This window comes from Myotis davidii, unplaced genomic scaffold, assembly GCF_000327345.1.
Source record: "Myotis davidii unplaced genomic scaffold, ASM32734v1 scaffold299, whole genome shotgun sequence".
Taxonomy (NCBI): Eukaryota; Metazoa; Chordata; class Mammalia; order Chiroptera; family Vespertilionidae; genus Myotis; species Myotis davidii.
This window is the reverse complement of record NW_006293088.1, coordinates 633507-655051: the sequence shown is the minus strand read 5'-3', so window position 1 is coordinate 655051 and position 21545 is coordinate 633507. Positions and strand designations below refer to the sequence as shown.

The window sequence follows — 21545 nt, the reverse complement described above, 5'->3', positions numbered from 1 at the left end:
ACGAGCTCTCCTCTGACCACTGCCTGCCCTCAGGTTCCCTGTGGCCACTCGGACCACAGCCAGCCCCACCTGGGGGGCAGGGTACGGGGAAGGGGACTGGGCACCTCCTGGCAGGACCCGAAAGGCTCGTCAGAAGCCTCCGTTCCCACATCAGGGAGGCGCATCTCAGGATCCACACCTGTTAGGCAGCCACGTCGAGCTGGGCACTGTGGGAGCATGGCCACCCTTACCCCGTGAGGCAGCCCCGCTCACCGCCTTTCCTGGGGGCTCCCCCAGGTTGCCAGGGGAAGCAGCTCGCCAAGGCCCAGCGTGGATTAGGCGGCGTTAGAACCAGGCCCTCTGGCTCAAAGCCCTTGACTTGCCCCTGCTGCCCAGCACCACCCCCTGCGGCATCCGCCTCGATGCCTCCAGCGACAGAAGGCTCACTACCTCCAAACAGCTCTTGTCACTACAGGAGCTCTGCGTCAGCGGCCTTTTCCTCAGATGGAGCCCAAAGCACTTCCGGGAAAGCCCCTCTGGGTGAGTCACGCGTCCCCTCCCAGCTCACATTTCCGTGGCCGCCTCTGTGCCAGGTGCTGCGCAAGCACCTTGGTTCACCTGACGAGGCCTGCTCCTCTTGCGCACGGACAAGCTTCACTGGTCCCCATGCCCCCGCCCCGCACTCCAGGCCTGTTGACCGTGGTCCCCAAACAGCCAGTCTCTCCCCAACTTCCAGGAGCACCTGCTGCTCCCTGGGCCCCCACAGTGGGGAGGTGCACGTGGGTCCTGCCTCTCCCACAGACAGATGTGGAGAGGCTTCCCCAAGTCAGGGCCAGTTTGCTTAAGTGTGTGTGCTCAACGACCACCTGAGGAGGGCTGCGGAGTTACAAATGGGAAGCTCAGCGTGTCCTGCACCGTGAAGAGAACCAGCCCGCACTGCCAGTTCCCGTGGGCCCTGAAGGTCAGGGGCGCATGGACAGTGGCCAGAGACCTACAAGGCTGTGAGAGCCCAGCGTGGACCAGGTGAGTGGGCAGAGATGCTGGGCCTGTACCAGATACTGCCAACTCCACCTGCCACTTTCTCTCCCAAAGAGGGCCCCCCCCACCTATCCCTGTTCCCCCTCTTTCCTCTCATCAGTATCAGCCATGACCTGGAAATTCACAGGCTCAGGGGACAGGCCTGGAGGGCCCCAAGCCTCTGTGCCCGGAGCCTGTTGGCCTGGGATATGGGAAATGCGAGTTGGGGACCCTGTAAGTCCTTCCTTCTCTCTGCACTGCACTGTCCCAGCCCTAGAACAATGGGGTCAGAGTATACCCCAAAGCTCAGAAATCAGCAAAGGGCACGGGTGGGGCATTGGCTGCTGCAGCCCTGGGGTCCTCGGCACAGACTCCTCCCAGGCTGAGCCCTAGTGCTCTGGAGAGGGGGTAGGGGGAGAGGTCCCCACACCCTGAGCTGCAGGAGCCAGGTCTGCACTTGGACACGCCTTGCAGCCGCTCCAGGCTTGTCCGGGAGCCAAGGGGGCGAGTTGGCAGCACACAAGCCTGGGCCAAGCTCCGAGATGGGACAAGAGACAAGGATGGGCAGGAGAGGGGGTAGCCCCCAGGGTGGGGACCATGGAGCAGCAGAGACAGAAATAACCGCAGGGAACAAACAAGCATCACCATGCAACGGACTCCGTGCGAGTGCAGCAAGCATGCGCCTGGGCCATGTGTGCATGTGCGCACGAGTGGGGGGCGGGGGGTGCACGGGCCGCAGCTGAACGCCTGTCCTGACAGCGGGGGGTGAGGAGAGGCGACGCCTACCCTCAGCCACTCTGCGGCTCCTCTCCACGGGAACACGCCCACACTGGCCACTGGAGCCACAGCGGATGGCCCAGGCCCTGCCCAATTCTAGAATGTTCTCCCATGTTAGCTCACTCACTCCCACCCTCACAGGCAGGTGGGGAGACTTGCCCTCGGCCCCACAGCAGCGCTGGGCCCTCCAGAGCCTGGCGCATCCCCGGCACCACAATGCCCGCATCTGGTGGCCAACACAGGACTAAGTCAGCTCACGTGATGGGTCTGCTTAGTCTGGGACAGGCACGCTTTCTGCCTTTGCCCCTCACGGGAATCTCAGCTCCACAGGACAGACCGTGGATGCCCACTGTGCACTCACACTCAGCGGGGCGCCTGTACCAGGCAGACACTGAAGACGCGAGTGGGGTGGTGAGTGGAACTGTGCCAAGTCCCACACCCCCCTCAGTGCCCCGCTCCCGGCAGGCAGGTCCCTCCCTCTGGGGCCCTTTCCTCATCGGAAGGTGGGAACACCACCACCTAACTTTAGGGTCGATGTGAGAAATAAGCGTAAAGAACCCAGCGCAGACCCTGGTGTCACAGCAAACGAAACGGGGGGTGAGGGGCCTCATGGGGGCCTCCTAATACAGACTGAACTCAGAAGCTGGCGCCGGGAGAGACCAAGACGGCCGAGGCACACGAGGCTTCAGCGTTCCGGGGGGAAGGCGGTGGCACCTCTGCTCCAGCCTTCCAGCTGAACGCAGACCGGGGGGCTTAACCACTGCAGCCGTCAATCAGGCACAGTGCCGTCTGGAACCCTCTCAACTCCCCGCTGGGGGCGCCTGTGGAGAAAGACAGGAACCCAAGGAGGGATTAGACGGCTCTGGACAGAAGGGACTGAGCTTTGCCTGGTGTCCTTCAGGGCGGCTGTGCCAGCCTGGGCTCAGAGTCCCCCGCCTGCACGTCTGTCAGGGACGGCGGCACTGGGAAGCTGGGACAATGAAAACACAAGGCTTGATGACTTGGGTTGGGGCCAAATTTCTCTGAGGACTTTGCAAGAAATGAAGGACAGAGGAAAAAAAGAAGTGAACGCCTTGCCACGAGCACCAGGCAACAGTTAAGCTCCTGAAGGCGCCACGTCAACACCAGTGGCCCTAAGTGTCCCTTCCAACACAGCTCAGCCTATAATGGTGCCACACGGGACAGCAGCCGGCACCCGGTAAGCAGGTGTAACGCTGCTCACCCCGCACCTTCCCCAAGCCCTTCGCCGTCCAGAAGCTGCCAGTTTATTCGCTGCCAGGATGTTATATAACAGACAGCCACTCGGCTACGTGTACCTGCAGTGGCCCCTCAGGGGGACCCTCAGACGAGGGAAGACGAGGGGCCCGCAAGAGGGCATCAACTTGCTGTATTCGGTGTATGAAATCCTTCATCTGTCTCCTCCAGACACGTCTGGACCTCACAGAGACATAGAGCTTTGGTAAAGGAAGAGTCAGAACCTTGTAGACTGCAAGTGAGTTCATTAACGGTAAGAGCAGCCATTTTTTTACTACATAGCAGGCAGATAATCTCATGTAAGCCTGGCAACCACCCTACCCCATGGACGCAACTTCCCACTTACAGGCACGGAGACTGCATACAGGAGGCGATGGAGCCAAACGAAGTGAGCACCTGACACGGCTTGGGCGATGCTGCGCCCTTTTCAGCCAAGTCCGTCCCTCAGAAGCCCATCGCCCCAGCAATGCCAGCGCCAATGCCAACGTGCACTTGTGCACACAGTCACACACGCTCGTCTGCCAGGGCTGCCAGCGGGGCTCTTGCAACAAATGCCTTTCGTCTCTCTGGGTGGGCCCCAAGCACGACATTCACGCCTGCCTGTGGCGACTTCGTCAGAGGCTCTGGGAAGAGGCCTGAGGTCCTGGCTGTGGAACTCTCCGAAATGGGCCCAGAGGAACCTCCTGTCCCAAGTGGTCTGGCCTGAGGATGGAGCCACATACACTGGACATCAAGACAGGGGAGTCGGTCCCGCGGAGGAGCAGCGGAGAGCAGTCACGGAGGTGAGGAGACGGCACTGGTGAGCTCTTCCTCCCGGGCCATCTGGGTCAGCCTCGCTGCTTCACTAGAGAGGAACGCTGCCCAGGAGCTGGGGAGGCAGGTCCTGAGGCCCCAGGGATAGGAGCCATAGTGCTTGAGGACACAGCGCCAGAGGCACAAACCTGACGCCCTGGCAGCCTGGTGGGCAGCCCCTGGCAAGCGACACTGGCTCTTTCCTGAAGGGCTGTCAGAGAGGCTAGAAATAACCGCGCACACTGGGCCCGGCAGAGGGAAGTGCAGAAAAGCGCAGCTGCTCATTGTTCCGACTCTAAGTCTACCCCAGGCCCTCTCCTAAGCTGCAACCCCGAAGAAAAGCCGCCCAAGGATCCCCGATTTGCCGCGGGCAGCAGAGCGTCGATGCGCTTGTTGCAGAAAGCCTAGTGCCTACGGGCCTGCCCTCCGCCGAGGACTAGAAAACCACCGGCTCCATGTGTCTTTGGGTTCCAGCGCTTAAGGCCAAAATTAAGAGAGGCCAGGGGTTTGTTTTAGGAAAGATCATATTCATCAAATGCGGTGCCCTGACTTGCTGGCTGGAAACAGGCTCCGTTTGATGCCGGCAAGAGGCCCAGAGATGGCGACTGCCAGGCCCGTCTTCCTGTACTGACATCGGAAGGGCTGGGCAGCAAGGAAAGTGTGGCCCGTGACATCAAGGATGGGTTTAAGCAGCAGCCAACACCTTCTTTTTCAATGTGTATTAAGTCATTCGTTTATTTCTCAAGATGTGCACACTCAAGTATTAAGTTGGCCAGGACAACTCATGGCTCCTAGGTATGTACAAGTCCTTCTGTGGCTCGGGTTACAAACTTCATAGCTAGTGCACCACACACACAAGATAAAACAGGAAGCCTAAAACCCCAAGCCACTCCGAGAAAGATGAGGGAGGGAGGAGGGGGGTACTGGTGTAGCGTCCTGTGGGGAATCGATGCACAGGAGGGAAGAACACAGAGGGCGGAGGCCAGCCAGCTTCAGAGGGTCAGCAGCGGTTCCGGGGCCATCAGGGGACGGAGTTCAACAGGTCCTTCAGGAAGCTCTCTGGGTCGGTGATCTCTGATAGGAGGCCTGGAAACAGAGGCAGAGGCTGTTAGGAGCAGGACCGCATGGCCCCAGCCCATGAGTCATGGCTGCCGCATCCTCGAAGAGAACACACTGTACTCCAACAAGTTCTGACAGCTGCGGCTGGAGGCTTGGCCATGACTGGGACGAGTCACCGCGCCATGTTCTGGAAGAGGAGGCTGTTTGTCTGAGGGTGGTACAGGGGCAGAGGCTGGCCCACCATCTCCCTGGAGCTCTAAGCCCGGTCCGTGGACCACAGTGTAAATGGAAAGGAAGTGTCCACAGCCCTCCCTGCATCCTCAAAAGGACCTGGACTGGGAAAGGTGCACACCACCGCCCCAGAGGGCTGGAGGACCGAGAAGCGCACAGGCCCCGGGCCCATCGGCGCCTTAGCCACCAGCCCCGGGCCTTGGGCAGGCTGCCTGTGCTCAGAAGCTCTGTCCCTTCGACTATCACACAGGGACAGTGACGGGTCCTCGCCTCATCACTGTGGGGATGACGTCAGGCATGTATGTGGAAGTGCCAGTGACAGAAGGAGCTCAATCAGCATCAGGTCCCCGCTGCCCCTGCCGCTCCCTCACAGGTGATCCCCCCCAAGGCCCGGCAGCATGCCAACGGGAATCCTCTCCCCAGCTCTGCGCAATGCAGGGAAGGGGGCACCATCCCATGTTGGTTTTGGAAGGTGTTTCTGTCCTTGCATTCAATAGGGTGTGCCTGGTGTTCTGAGCTTTTCTACCAGTTTAAACAAAGTAATGAAGTCACACTGTGCAAACAGGACCTCCGAGTGAAGGCCAGAGCCTCCCTGCACTCCCTGCTTCGGGCCGCGGTGCTGCCACCAGTCCCGGGGCTGAGGCAAAGCCCTGAACTGAGCTGACCATCTTCCTTACCTGGTCCACCCTCTCCTCTTATTCAGACTCTTACATTCACACTGACAGTCTTGGTTTACTAGTACATTCACCAGACCCCTGGGTGACAAACACAAGAGCTCGCCCCCGAGGACACAAATACAAAGGCTCCCTCGTATCTGTAGGGGTCACTTCCTGGGAAGAAAGCAGGGAGCGTGGCTAAGGTAGGAAGTCAAGGCTGGAGGATGCACGTGGGAGCACCCGGTGAAGTAACAAAGGAACCTCGGGTAGGAGGGCTAGCACGTGGCCTCTGATAACCAAGGGCACCTACAAGGCCATCCCAGTGCACAGCTCCCACCAAGGCCACCGCAAAGGACAAAACGCAAGCCCTAGGCTTTAGGGCAGCGGTTCTCAACCTGTGGGTCGCGAACAATGAAAATACATCCTGCGTATCAGATATTTACATGACGATTCATAACAGTACCAACATTACAGTTATGAAGTAGCAACGAAAATAACTTTATGGTTGGGGGTCACCACAACATGAGGAACTGTATTAAAGGGTCGCGGCATGAGGAAGGTTGAGAACCAATGCTTTAGGGGAACTCCATCAGTTGGGGCTGAGCTGGGAGGAAAGAGAAATTCACACAGAGCATCATTCCAAACTCTTGAGAGTTTAGTTCTCAGAAGACAAAAACAAACAGGAAAATATCAGTGGGATCGGGGAGATGTTTCCCCCGCTTCTTTACACGTCACAGCATTCCCACAATGACCGTCAGGGGAAAATAACATAAGCTCCCGAGAGTCAGGTTGGTGTGGGCCCTCTGCTTCGGCTCCGGAAGCCCTTCACTAGACAGACAGCAGTGCAAGGGCTGTAAGGCAACAGCACCACAGCCCAGAGGCACCAAGATCTGTGATCTGAGGTGTCTCTTCCCAGGCAGCGGCCCACGTCACCTCCCCCTGTGGTCACCTGATGCTTGGTTATGAAATCCAAGCAACTTTTAATGTGTGTGCAATTAAAATACACGTCCGTTGTATAAGGAATCTGTACACAGGAAAGACAATGAACTTCATGTTTACTAGCTGAGGGATAAGGACTGTCTGAGGATGTCTCATATGACAAGAGCTCAAAGTGTTGCCCTATTCTTACAGTTACAGATGCTCTTTGTCTTGGTGTTTTGATGTTCACCATTTAAGAATCAGAGTTGAAATTTTCCGCATCTCCCCAGGGGCAGTTGTGACATAAGAGGCAGGAGAAAGACAGGGAAGCTCCATGGTCTTTCCCTGAACTGTCAGGAAAAGCCAGGAATCACAAGGGGGCTCTACCAATTTGCAGCGATGCCCCACTGTAGATGTAGTGAATCTCCAGCGCCTCAGTTACCCCACCTGCAAAGTGGGGATGACCACAGGCCTACCTCACCCAGGGCTGCCTTGCAGGCAGGGAAATGCAGCGGGCAGCCCAGTGCAGAGCTGCTGCTCTCATTATCAGTGCTTCCGATCTTTTGGTGACCGACAGGCGAGTTCTCACCTGTGTTATCTGACATGTGAAGAAACAAGCTATGGCCAGCCTCACTAAGACAAACCAGTTTTGCTGCAGAAGATCTTTGAGAGACAGAACCTTGACACTGACCAGCCACGTCGAGGAACTCCGAGAAGGTCTCCACTGGCATGAACTCCTCCTGGAAGGTCTTCAGGACTTTGTCAGCAGCTTCGCAGATAGGCATGTCGTTGTGGCGGATGTATTCTGCTAGGGAGCAGGACCAGCCTCCCTCCGTGTTGCTGGTAGGCACCTTCTACAAGAACCAACAGGAGACAGGCCGGGGGGTGAGGGGGGATGACTTCATGCCTCGAGTCAGGCAGCCACGTCAGCCCGTGAAAGGAGAGCCCTCCTGTGTACATCAGTTTTCCCTGGAGGATGTGTTTTGCTGCCAGGAACAATAACTTCACTTCACTCCTCTCACAGCCCCTTTATTACACGCTGGGTCACTTGAACCTACAAGCTACAACAAGCGACTGCATTCTTTCCTCCCCACACGTCATACCTGCATTTCTCAAAGAAAAGGGACTCGTCAAGATGCCTTAATTGAGCTGTTTCATTCCGATTATGAAAGGAGCCACCCAAACCCTAATTCCTTCCAGGCAGAGGAGTGTAAGCTGGGCTGGAAGAAGTCATACTCAACAGGGCAACGGAGTTATCAAAACTGGGGTGACAAGAGCACACAAAGGTGACTCGGGAGGGAAGATTTTCCTGCAGAAGCAGGTCTACAGCAGGCCCCAGACCAGGTGGCGGACCGAGCACAGACATGCAAGCGTCCAGGCTGGTGTAAATCCCTTCCCACTGTGGGTGTGCTGGTTTCTTGGGAGAGGCCGGTGGAGAGCAGCCACCTGTTGGCTGAGGCAGGGTCAGAGCCAAGAACACATCACCTGCCACCTTGCAGACACTCAGACACGGCTGAGCCTCCAATGGCACCCTTACCTTAAACATGTTGTAAATGAGATCGACGAGGGCCCAGAAGAGAAGGGAGGAGCGATAGGCAGAGTAGTCCTTCACTGTCTTGTCCGTCAGCCTGGAAAGAACATCCCACTGCATGTCATGCAGGCCCTGGAAGGGTCCTTACAGGACAGGGCAGAGCAGGGGGAGCACGGGGAGTCACAGTAACCTGGGGGCCACTCAGTTCTAGCCACTGTCTGTCTCAACGGGCAGGACCTTCCGAAGCCAGTGGTTTATTTATTACAAAAACGTTCCCTGAAATATTCAGCCTTAGCACGGACTGTCTTCCAAATCTGGGTAAATCGGAAGAAAGGGAGACACAGTTGCGACATGACAACCGAAAGGCAACTGCCTTAAGGAGAGGCCAACCTCTCCTGGAGCTCATGTTGCTGTGTGCAACCTCCACGAGCTCCAGACTTGATGGGATCTAGCAGATGAGGTAGGAAACAAGGCCCTCCTCAGGCTGGGAGAACTGTTAGTCAGCAGACCTAAAGCCACCACACACAGCAATTTGTCAACACGTGCTGTGTTGAAAGCAGGAAGCTGGTGGAAAAGTGGCGATGAGCAATGGTAACATCCAGGATGGAGGACACAACTGCCCAACACCTCCCAATGCCGGGATAATCCTGAGCGAGCTGCTCGCCACACCTTAGTTTCTACCCAGTATTGCCTGCCCCTACTTAATCCCATGATGCAGCTGAGGATTAAGGACCAGCCAGTCCCTCAGAACATGGGGCTATGTGCAACCACGTCCACTGCCTCCTCAGCAGGCACTGCCGGTGAGGAATGGTTACACAGGTGCAGCCACCGTGAAATACGGAAAGACTAGACTCCTCTCTGCACAGGGAGTGATGTTTCGGGGCTAGAATTGGTTTCCAGCATCCAAATCTACAAGGAGTGTTGTCTGCAAACTGGTTTCACGTCTGTAGTAAGTAAAGGGTAGTTGAACCCTTGTGACAGGGATGCTATATACTTCAGAACATGATGTACAGAGCCCATAACTAAAGGGACTAGAATTCAGTATTACAGTGTGTGTGTGTATGTGTGTGTGTGTGTGCGCATGTGTGTGTGTGTGTGTGTGTGTGTAAGAATCCTAAGTCAGACAAGCACAGATGTCACTTATCGTAGAAGCTAAAACTATACCATATGGGCCTCACTCAGGTAAAGGGACAGTGTCCCATGGGACAGGCCATCACACTTAAGAGTGGGTAAATATAAATTCTTTAGAAGTAAAATAATAAAAGGAGAATTCCATTTGCTGAAATATGCTTCCTGAACCTTCCCTCCACCCGATGCACTTTCTCCCTTGCCTGCCAGCCTGAGGATGCCACAGCCAAAGGGAAAACCACTGTGAGGTGGGCCTGAGGAGGAGGCCATGACCCATTTCTCTGTAAACAACATGAAGAGAAAGTCCTGGGCTTAAGTACTTGCAAGTCCCAAGCAGAGGACCTTTCTCTTCGAATGTAAAACATGCAGAGGAGGTCAACCTTTCTTGTGCAGATGCCTAGAGCCACATTTTTGTGTGTATGCCACTGCCTCCCCCTCCATAATGAACAGAGCCTGCGCCAGTGACACTGCCTCAGCCAGCAAGACGACACCCTCTAAATCCTCCCAGCCGAGGCCTCTCCCCGGAGGGTGTCTCAATACTGTGCTAATTCCCAGCTCCTCCTCCAGTCTGTTCCAGGAGCACCCTGCTCACGCCCCCACATCACACCAAGTCTGGTCCTTCTGTGACTGTTTTGCCTTGGTAAGCAGGAATCTTGAATAACCCTGCCCAACTTAATTATTTAAGGCTGATTAGTACAGGTGACTAAACTGCTACAGAGAAAATGGCAACTCCTGAGTACAGCTCGCACTGGATTGCCTAATTAAGCTGTGACCAAATCGGCTTTTCCTTAACCGCCTGGGACAGTAATGAATTCCAGTCTCCTAATTGAAAGCAAAACAGCTCCTGTGGGCTCAGATTTCACACCTGCCATTGAGAGCTTGTGCCCAGTAAATGCCACTTTATGTGCTAGGGAAGCAGGCCAGCCTGGCTTATCAACAACTTGGTATCCGCCAGATCTGACTTGTGATTCTGGCGGCTAGTTGACTATGAATGCTTCAGTCTCCCGGGGAACACTGGAAGTGATATGCCTGGAATGGGGGCAGGGGTTAGATAGGAATCTAACAAGACTCACCCCTTCTGCTCCACACCAAGAAGCTAATGCTGGCCTGACTCAACAGAGCTCCAACCCAGCCTCCCTGCGGGCGTGAGGCCTGACTAGCAGCCCTTGGTAAATCAGAGCTGATGGAAGTAAAGATACCACGTGTGCCAACTCAGGCACCTGGCTGTTTCCACTTGGCCTGTCACTGTCAGGGGCCTGAAGGTCCCCCTGGTCCTACAAATGTGGAAATGTTCCCTCGGACCCAGCGAAAGCAAACTGCCAAGGACAGGCCTCCCAGAAGGGAAGACTTTCCTCCAGAGGCAGAAGCAAGCTGACGCCCTCACCCCTACTCTGCCGCGCAGGGCAGGCAGAGACTGCACAAGCCACTGAGAGCCGAGAGTGGAGCCCACGGAGTCCACTGAGTGTGGGGCAATCCATGTGGACATCTCAAGGGCTTCCTTGCAGATGTTTCTCTCAGGACACCTCCCATGTAACCCAAATCATAGCACAAGGTCATGAAAACAAAGACCACTTCCTGCTTTGGGAGGTGCCCACATTAACAGGAGAGAAAGAAGAGCTGTAGAACGTGGCAAGGTCAGGACAGGAACATGACCAAGGAGGGAGATGACGAGCTTTCAATGATCAGAAAAGAAACTCCCCAACCGCAGCCGTGCGGAGGCTTTCCTAGTTTATGCCAGACCAGCCGCCTGGGAAGCCTGTCACCTGTCTGAGCCCAAGGCCCGAATTCTCCTCCTCATCCCGTGCCTGGCTGGCTTCCTCTAGAAATTCTGCACAGAGATATGCCTGGCTCTGCCTCTTTAGTGGCTGAACACCAGACCCAAGGTGGGCAGGCACCTGCCAGCCATCGGGCCTAGACTTGGGGTCACAGACGGAGAGGGGTCAGGACCAATGGCTGAGTCAAATGCGCGTGCCTTCCCTTAGCGCACACACACTGCCTGGCAGTTTTCACACACTGGGAATACACCGTCCAGGCAACAGGGGGCAGGGGCGGCTCCCTGAAGCAGGTACTAACCTGGTGGCTCCTCCTGGAGCCACTGCCCGGGCGTGAGAGGTCACCAGCAGCCTCCGCAGGATTTCCACACGCATGGCTCTCCACCTCTCGGGGGGCAGGACATGGAGGGCCAGGACTGTGAAATAGTGGGGCCCATCCACTTCAAAGGCACTCTCCACCCACTTCTCCTTGGGCTGCTCCAGAAAGCCCTGGAAGTTCTTCTCCTCTCGGGAAGTTGCTCGGGTTCTAGAACAAAAGAGCACGATGAAGCCAGGGCGGGTGCCAGGGGCCAGCAGCAACAGGGGAGGAGGGTGTGTTCAATTTCTCCTCTTCTCTTGGGTATCCTGAACGCGTGGATCACGGGCCACACGCACCCGTGTCCCCTCCCCGCTCTCCAAATACTGCTGCTTCCCTTTCAAGCCCCTCTTGGTAGCATCTTCCTTGGCCCCTCCCCACCCCCAGCTCAGGTCCGACATAATTCCCAACAACTGCTGGCTTGAGCGCCCGGCGGGTCAGGTCGAGCACCTTCACAAACAGTCCATCACCAGTGACCTCAGAACCCTGGAAGGTAACAGCACCTTTTTACCACAGTGATTTGCCCAAGGTCACCAAGCAGTAGGTGATGGAGCCAATGTGAATCATGAATCTCTGGCTCTGAGCCGGCCTTCTGCACTCCCTGACACAGCGTGGTCTTATTACAGCCACCTTGTTCACACTCCATCTGCACCACTGCTTTCCACAGCTCACTGTGTTGTTTGTTTCCCTATGTGTCCGTGCCCTCTCCCCTTCAAGAGAACAGCTGTTTTCAGGTAAGCGCCACTTCTTGTTCCAAATCTTGCCTAAACTGCAGGGACAATGATGACCATGAACTTCAACGCCAGGAACCATTCTAAGAGCTTCATATGGACATCCTCACAATAACCCTGAAACAGGTACCAGCAGCAACAGGGGGTGGGAGGGTGTGCTCAATTTCCCAGTCTCACAGAACTACAGCATGGAGAAAGGAAGTATTTTGCCCAAAGTCACACACTGGGGTGCGAAAGAACTGGCTTTGACCCAGGCCGCCTGGCCCAGAGCCTGCCCAGCATTAGTTAATAACTCTCTCTGCCCTCCAGGACGAAGCCTGGGCAGTGGTCACTGACGTGGCAATGAGGGCACTGGAGCCCCCCCTGCGTCCCCCCTCAGGTGTTTCTGGCTACACGCTCTCCTTATAACACAGATGGTGCTCTCAAGCCAGGAGTGCTGATGCCCTGTCCTAATGCCATGAAGTAAAACAAACACAGCACTAGGAGCCACAGAATCACAGTTACCAGGTGTGCACACAGCACGGCCCAACTGGGCTGTGGGAAGCAGGGGCAGTGCGAGCACAGCCCTGAAGAGTGGCTCAGAGGGAAAGGTGAGTAAACTCAACTCATTTTCCTGAACTGGGAATCAGGGGCTTCTGCCATTGCAGACCTGCTCAGCTCTGCTCTGGATCAGTGTCACACACTTGCCTTCATACACAAATGGTCCACTAAAGGCAGTCACCCCTCACCCGCCCCGTGGCCAAGCCCGTGGCAACATGGAGTGACTAGGGAAGCAGTCTGCGGATGAGAGAGTGCCTCTCAGTGAAGCTTCCAGGTCAGCCTGGAACGGACCAAGATAATGGCACAGCCAACTCCCTCGCCACTGACGAAGCTTGAGAGGAGTTAAAATGTCTAGCATTCAACGACACCTGAAATCACCGGCTCTGTTCTGCCAGGCAGATCGTGCCAGCTCCCCGCCCTGGGTCAGCTCTCCGCCCCGGGGAACAGTCCACTCTACCTCCTCGCTGCCAACAGAGACATGTCTCTGCAAAGGCCGAGGGCTCTTTCAAAGGCTATCAACACGCAATTAGCTCTCAGACCTGCAGCAGTTTGGGGATGGGAACATTTGCGCTGTCAGCAATGCAGGTGTTTCTTCTGACAGTCTAAACAGGTTAGCGGGTGACGTAATGCACTGATGGAGACCCACCTGTGCATCTTTTTAACAATGAAACCTGTGGTCTGGAGGTCAGCCATTTAACTCACAAGGAAATCGGAGGGAAGCAGAAGATAACATTGTTGAAGAGAGAAGGCCAGCAAGAACAAGAGACAGATTGTTCTGTTGCCTAAACGGAACTGTAGCTGCCTGTGTGACTGCACACAGCCTGTCAGTTCTCTGTCCAGTAGATCTGGGGCCTCAAATACGCAACCATTTAATAAATCAAACCTAAGAGCTAACGTATATTAAATCTGCTTTTGAAATCTGGGGTGGAATAAAAGAATATTATTCTCTACCCCTGAGTGCTACTTTAAAATTATACTTCACATATCAACCTAACTACCCCTAATGTACATCTGGATAAAAATACAATCTAATTTTCCCTGGCTGCCTTCCTTGTCAGTTGACTTCCCCAGATAATCTTAACACTCCCTCCATTTTCCTCACACTTGCCAGAAGCATTACTTACTGGAGAGAAAACAGGGGAAGCAAGTCCAGTTTCCATTTATGAAACCGTTTCTTGGCTCTGCCACATCCCCTACATGTGAAACCCTCACCTAAACGCCCTGAAGTAACTGTGCGCACCTCCAACCTACCACCTCCCCATCCAAGAGAAGTGAGTGTTGTAAGGAGAAGTAGGGGCTCCATGGAAGTAGAAGTTCTCATGGTCTGGCTTCTCCCAGTTCTGTCCTCTCTGAGCTGAAGGTCAGGCCTTGGCTGCCCACAGTGGGAGATGGGACAGTTTAGAAAGGAGTCACCTAAACGCTGTGGATGAACATTCCTACTTCAGCAAAGGCTGCCCGTGGTTAGGCACCGGCTCTGGAACTAACTAAGGCGAGCATGGACACACGGGAGGTGCTGGGTCAGCCGGATGCTGCCCAGTGGGATCGAGATACTAACGTGTTCAGGACGTAAAGCACAGTGTGAATGATGTACGGGATCAGGTGGATGTTGCTCTCGCGGCCGCCCCCGCCGGTGTCCGCGCTGAACGACTGCTCCATGGCGAAGCGCAGGAACAGCAGCTTGATGTCGTGGATGTTCAGCTGGTACGTGGGCTCCCGCTGGCCTGTGCATTCCTGGAGGTAAGTGTTGTGCCTGAGAGGGAGCAGAACAAGCGCTGAACGGAAGCAAGTCCCGGTGGAGATCCCTTCCCTGTGGGCTGCACAGGTTGCACCAATGGCCAGCGGGATGAAGGGAGAGTCGAAGGCAAGGACTGAGCCAGCAGGAAGAGGACGTTTCACTTCTGCTGTGACTGAAAGTGATGCTTTCCAAGCTTTGATGAGAACCCTCTGGTTTTGAGGAACCCACTTCTTGAGAGACCACTGTCACAGAACATATTATGGCCACTTCTAGAAGTACATTTTGGAATAAGAAAGGTAGACCTTATCCCTTCTGACTGACCAGGAAATCTATTCTAAGAATCATGTCCCCAAACTCTACATAAAGGCTTTTTCTATGTCAATTTACATTATAATCTATTATGCCTTATTAACTATGTGACCTCAAGTAAGTTACTCAATCTCTCTATGCCACAATTTCTCATCTGTAGAGTGTGTCTAACAATAGCACATGGTAAGCATTTCAATACTGCCTGTTGTTACTTCCATCATTATTACTACCAGGTACCAGTTTCATATAAATACGTTTTCATCCCTGAGCTTTAAAACCAGGACCTGTGGTGGGCACCACTCCACAAGGCAGCAGTCAGAGGTAAGGGCTTCACAGAAGCTTCAGCTACTCTGCATTTCAGGACAAGGGAGCCCGTGCCACTGAGCTATTAATTTTTATTATTTAACCCTCAGAGGCATATACTGAAGAAGTGAACTCTGGGAAATGTTGGCCTCAGGGACCAAGTCAGGCATTCCAGGTCTGATGTCCTTAGATCAACAAAGGTGGAGAGTAGTGAATAACCAGAAGTTCTCCATGGCGCACAGACACTGAGGGTGCCGGTATCTCAGCAGAGTGCCCTCTGTTCCGAACAGCCCCTTGCCAGCAAGTAAAGAGACAGGGATTCCCAATGACGGCCACAGGAAATGGTCTCACCACAGGCTGGGCTGAGAGAGGACTCCCCCCATCTCCTGGGAATCCCCTTTCCTACCATGAAAATGCTTAACACTCACCTTGCCAAGCAAGTGGCAAAAGCTGATTCAGGGACGTGGGGTCCCCAGACCGGAAGGAGCCCATTGCACTTCGTGTTGGCGTTCTGCAGGGCGGCACTTTCCCACTCTTCCCGGCCTCGAGCCAGCCTGGATGGGAGGAGAGCAGGGATGAGTAGCTGATGGAATTAATTGGGCAACCAGGCACCTGGGCAAGTGGAGTGGCAAGGGTTTGCTAACACGAAGGAAGTTAGCCCATGCTCCTAACTCCACGCACAGAATTAGCCAAGTGTAACCCTGATATAGCAAGTGCAGGCTTCACTGCTTCAGGTAAGTAACATTGCTTTCCCCAGCTTGGGCCATGGTTAAAGGTAGAACACCCTACTCCCCAGAGACTAAGGAACAGCATTAAAACTGCAGGGCTGGCAGCTGCCCACACTTGGGAAGTAACAGAGGTTTGGAGCTGAAGCCCAGAGGGAGGGGCCCACTGGGGGAACCCGTGCCCAGAGCCAGGCCCACCTGACGGCTGCTAGGTGGCAGTCGTAGTGCACGATGTTGAAGTGGGACACCGTGCTGTAGCCCTGCTGTTTCCGGGGCTTATTCTCCATCTCCTCCAGGGCCACCCGCTTGGTGAAGGTATAAATGCCCAGGACCTTTGTGGGCTGCAAGACAACAGAAGGAGGAGAGGTGAGGAGAAACTCCATGCAGGCTTTGGAAGCAGGTGAAGCAGAGCAGAAGGGACCCGAATGCCTACCCTCCTAGGCAGGGACAGTCCAGAAGAGGGGGTGACAGCCAGCACCCAGGCTCGTGGTTAAGCACTTGACTGGGAGTGAGGGAAGCAACCAAACTAAAGCAGACGCTATGCGGGTGGAAAGACAGAAATGTATGTTTAAACTGCCCTTCTTTTGTTTTTGTTTTATTTATTTTAAAATGAATAAAGTGCCTTCTTGATAAGTCGGCTGCTTTTCAAAAATTATCGGGCAGCTCCAAAGAGCCTGTGTTACAGCAGGACTTAAAGGCCTGTGGTCCAGGCTACTGCCCTTCAATAGCTTGGGTGCTAGTAGTCAATTGAAGCTAGAGAGAAAGGGGACCCCTTTTAGGCCTTCAGGGGAGCAAACACGTCACTTGCTGCTCTGCTCCTTTCAGGTAAGAATCTAGTTTGGGGGAGCCTGATCTCCCAGGTGTCCTGAATGGAAACAGCATGGTATGTTTTTAAAAGCCCATAATTCTGGCTCTGTCCCATGACCTTTGCTCTCAGCCACAAACAGAACTTTTTACAAGTTTAAGGATAAAATTACATCAAGCTCTGGGCATGGGGCCTAGCAAGGCAGAATCCAGTGAGTGCTTGTTGTGTACGATCATGACGATGATGAAGGCAGTGCCTTCCTGCCTTTAAAGACTGGCCAAGAAGCAAGCCTTGGCCAGCCTAAGAACAAAAGGCCTGCAAGCGAGGGCCGCCACCAGAGCAAGCGAGCAGGCTGGCCACCAGGCCCAGGCCCAGAGCTGTACCTGGAACTTGTACCCCTCCCTGCAGATGCAGCACGTGAGGCCCGGCTCCTCAATCAGCTCCTCCATCTGCTTCAGGAGTGTCGTCTTGGTCACGACCTGGCCCTTTTCATTTGTCTGTTGGGGGAACCCCAGGCGGTGTGTCAGAAGGGGATTTACACACACACACACACACACACACACACACACACACACACACCCCCTAACTCGGGGACACTCAAGGACAGGGCTGACCCTCCACATACACTAAAAGGATGGCTGCATCAAAAGGAACCTCTTCAGTTGGCTTCTAATGAGGGTAAAGACCCAGATTCCCTGCTATTCCCTTCCTGCAGGACCACTGAAGCAGAGAAACCATCCGGCTGGAACCCTGGCAAGCCGCCACTTGCCACCAAAACAGCCCCTTCTTTGTGCCAGCGATACCAGCTCTCAGCTGGCAAGGGCTGATGCGTTATGATTCATTTACTGTTCCCATGGGAGTTTTAAAACTGCTGACACTCAGTTTGCTGGCTTGGAGGAGGCTCTCAGAGGCCTACTGCTTCCTCCAAGGCCTCAGGACAGTGAAAACAGCACAGAACCCTTCGTGTGCACAGACCGGGGTTCAAAGTCCTGTCAACCACTTATTAGTTTTGTGCCTTGGCCTATTTACTTCATCTCTCAGCCTCAATTAGTTCATCTGGAAAATGGGTATAATACCACCTTATAGAACCACACAAAGGCTTAAATAAAATCTTACAAGTTGCATAAGCACAGAGCTTGGCAGATAGTAAATCCTTGATAACAATGGCTATCATCACCATTTTGACTGTTTCTATAAACTAAAATCGCTTAGCATCTGAGTCTCACCTGGACAGAACAGTCACAGTCACAGCTCTGAGGGTTGTTGGGAAGATTAGCAAGGTGAAGGGCCTAGCACACCCTCTTCCTCCATCCAGCCTTCAGCTTCACCGTGCCCAACCCCAGCTCTGTCCCAAATTACAAATCACCGTGCCACAGCCTCCTCCTCAGCAGGGTGGCAAGAACTGGGGACTCAGGGACTGGTTTTACCGTCATGCCCAGGGTGCCCAGAGCCTTCTGCCTCATCGCCATGGCCATGCGCTTCTTCTCAGCCCGGGTCTCCCTGCGGGCGGCGTCAATCTTCTTGTTGACATCAGGGTGCTCCCGCAGTGCCTCCAGCAGGTTCTCTGCCAGGGTCCCAATGCCCTCGTCGCTGGACACCTGCTCCAGTTTATGCAGGTTTGTGATGGAGTCAGTTCCAATCAGAACCTGCCAAGAAGGGGCCAGAGAGACACAGGCCTCCAGTTATGTAGACAAGTGTTCTTCCCAGGAGCTTAAAGGTTCAGAAAATCAATGGAATGTACACAACCTCGTGTTATCTGCTCAAGTTTCAATCTGATCCTTTCGTTCTAAACTTTGAGAGATTTGGAGACAAATGGGGGCGGGTTCGGCTCTGCCAAGGACCTCTGACCCATCACTATGCTCTTCAGCATTAGCATCTCTATCTATAAAGCAGGGGGTAATGCCAGGGCTCCTGGGATGATTAAAATGAGACAACGTGCAAAGCATCCAGGCACAGGGAAAGCGGTGCAGGTAAGATTCCCTGGAGAAGCAGCACCTGATGAGTCCTGAGAAGTGAACTCAGTGACTACCAAGCAGAGCAGGCCCTTGAGGTTCAGAGGGATTGTGTTAAGGTCTTCATCTGGGGCCACCAAACTCAGGAGCACAGGAGTTTTCTCAACCTCTGGATACTAGAGGTACAACTACAAGTGGGACTGGAGATAAGAACACACTTAAAATGTATTAACAGGAAGCCCTGTGCTTGAGAAGGTCGGCAATTAATGCGCCATGGAACCACGCTCTGAACTGGGGTCTGAACTGGGGTCGGAGACCATCAGAACACTGAAGGTGGGTGTCATTTGAAAAGCTCTCCAGGCGAGCTCACTGAGAACAGCAGCATTTCATTGACCTCTGCACCACCCACATCACAAGTGAATTGATGACAATTACTACATATTTGACGGTAAGTTGAAAACAATAAAGCCAACTTACAATGTGAAAGCTCAGCACTCAACCAGATCACTCACTAGCTCATAAATCTATTCTCGTGGCTTCAAATATGCAGCTCAACAAAATTACAGGGCCTCTTGTGTCTCAAGCTCCTAACCACCAAGCCTCTTGGTTCAACTGCCTCTGGTGAGGTAGCCCACACTCAACACTCTGGTGTTTACTGTGTGTGAGGCAGTGTTTTAGGTGCTGGGGAAACAAAGACTGTATCCTCCTGAAGCTTACATTCTAGTTAGGAGGACAGACTGTATGTTGAGAATCAAACCTAATGAATTCTGCCCACCTCACTTCAAACTCCAGTTTAGTAACTAAATAATTCAGTTTAATAACTAAGAATAAGCCTGGTTATCAGCAGACCTGTCCTAAGCTCACCTCCTTCATGGAACCACCATTCACCCTGTCGCCCAATCCAAAAACTGAGCAGAGTTCTTGATTCATCTAGCTTCTTTTCTCCCCAGGTGCAATCAGCCTCCAACTCCATTCATTCTACCTCCTACATCTCTGCTGAATCCATTCACTGTCCCAAAAAGGTTACATGCTGTGTGATTCCATTTATATGACATTCTTGAAATGACAAAACTATAGAAATGGAGAACAGATCAGTGGCTGCCAGGGGTCATGGAGCGGGGGTGCAGGAAAGTGGGTGGGGCTATAACTGCAACAGGAGGGATCCTTGTGGTGCTGAAACTGTCCTGAACCGTGCACCAAGATCAGCATTCTGGCTGTGATATTTATGACCATTTTTCAAGATGTTACCATTGAGAGAAACTACATAATGGGTAGGCATGTGCCCTAACCAGGAATCTAACCATGACCTCTTGGTTCATAGGCTGACACTCAAACACTGAGTCACACCAGCCAGGCATCACTGTATTATTTTTTTAACAACTTCATGTCAATTCATAATTATCTTGAAATAAAAAGTTCAATTTTTAAAAACCCCAGCCTGGCCACCCGCCCAGGCCAGTTAGGATTTGTGAGTGATAACAGCTGCCTCGGCCCGTGGGCAGCGATCAGGAATGAGCTAGAGGGGAACAGGTGGGCCTCTCTGAGCACAAAGTTTTCAGCTGCCTGACACAGAGCAGAAAACAGGGTGATGACATTACTAATGTCCCAGTGACTGTGGCCAGAAAACAAAACTGTTTTACACTAGAGCCAGTCACACTCACAGTCCCACTGCTGATCAGCTGCCCTGTGAAGCCCCACATAGGAATGAGGTGAATGAGGAAATCACAAATGGAACTTAATCCTTCTCACAGAGAGCTGAGCCAGATGACCTCTGAGTGTCTTCCACTCTAGAAGTCTCACCTATCAGGGCAAGTCATGTCTCAAGGCTATCAAGGCAGTTATCTTCCTCAGTCCTGGGAGATGGGAAGACAGTGTATGTTTCCCTCGCGCTACCTGTCCTGTCTTCAGCATAAGGCATACATGCAGGCTGGCTACTCACCTGGGTGGCAGGGTGCTGCATGGCCAACCCCCGAAGAAGCCTCAAGATAAATGGCAGGGCTGGGCGAGACAGAAACTTCTTCCAGATGTCAGCATCCAAGCTGCAAAGCAAACAAAGGCTTCTTTGCAGGCCAGAGAAGCAAAGGCTACCTAGAATCCAGCTGTTGATTCTGATTTGTTTTAACATGACCCTCCAAGAGTGCCACAAATTATCACAAAGGACCACCCAGTTCAGCTGAGAAGCAGAGAGATGAGTGCTCTGAACAGAAACCAAAGGGCGGTCATCCTTCCCCAGAGCTCCACAGGACTCCACAGTGGCTGAGAGTCACCTTGGTCATTTCCAGAAGAGGAGGGAGACCCCCAAGGAGGGCAAAGGGGAATAACTATGCCAAGATGATGGAGGAGGAAGGAACCAGGACAAGAGGAAGGAAAGCAGTCACTTTGCCAAAGCCACTTCTTACTTTTTGGCACTGGGAATGTGCTTTTTCATGTAGTCAAGTGCATTCTGGGTGATTCCCTTCTGGAGAATCAGGTCCTTTAGCTGGTGCCCATTGCTGTTGTTCTTGATGCCAGCTGCTATTTTACAGAAGCAGTCCAGGAAGACTTTATCATCGCCACTGTGATCTTCATCATACCTAGGTGGAAAGAGCCAAGAGTCTGAAGGTGTGAAAGGACTAGCATAAGCTGAACAACCTTCAACAGTCTATACGATCAAGTCTGAACTCCTTAAGCTGATCTGGTTCCTACCACTCTCCCTCTTACCTCCTCCATCCCCCAGCTTGTCATACCCCCCTTCCCATCTTACATCCACTTCGCCTTCTCTGCAGAGCCAATTTCACACAATATATTTTAACTATGGATTCCCCAATTAGATTATGCCCCTTAAAGGTCCGCCAGACTGGCACATAAAAATCTGATCAAAATTCAGGTGATTCTTCCTCAGACTCCCAGAACTAGTTCAAGGCTTTTGTGGGGACTCTGCCTTTGCCATATGAAGTCCAACCAACATACTTCTCAAAGCTGCAGTATGGTTTGAAA

At 53.4% G+C, this 21545-nt stretch overlaps 1 protein-coding gene across 1 annotated transcript in view; it reads right to left on the bottom strand.

Moving 5' to 3' along the window:
* Window positions 1–4526: 4526 nt before the first annotated feature.
* The window catches only part of UBR4 (ubiquitin protein ligase E3 component n-recognin 4), a gene marked incomplete at its 5' end in the record, with an annotated part of 124129 nt that continues 107110 nt past the window's right edge, over window positions 4527–21545 (bottom strand). The window contains 12 exons of the mRNA XM_015565924.1: window positions 4527–4905; window positions 7375–7537; window positions 8221–8311; window positions 11416–11640; window positions 14296–14490; window positions 15516–15641; window positions 16011–16153; window positions 17001–17114; window positions 18045–18263; window positions 20509–20608; window positions 20969–21142; window positions 21519–21545. The exon at window positions 21519–21545 is cut by the window's right edge and continues 8 nt beyond it. Coding sequence (XP_015421410.1) covers window positions 4841–4905; window positions 7375–7537; window positions 8221–8311; window positions 11416–11640; window positions 14296–14490; window positions 15516–15641; window positions 16011–16153; window positions 17001–17114; window positions 18045–18263; window positions 20509–20608; window positions 20969–21142; window positions 21519–21545 — 1642 coding nt within the window. The remainder of the gene's footprint in view (window positions 4906–7374; window positions 7538–8220; window positions 8312–11415; window positions 11641–14295; window positions 14491–15515; window positions 15642–16010; window positions 16154–17000; window positions 17115–18044; window positions 18264–20508; window positions 20609–20968; window positions 21143–21518) is intronic.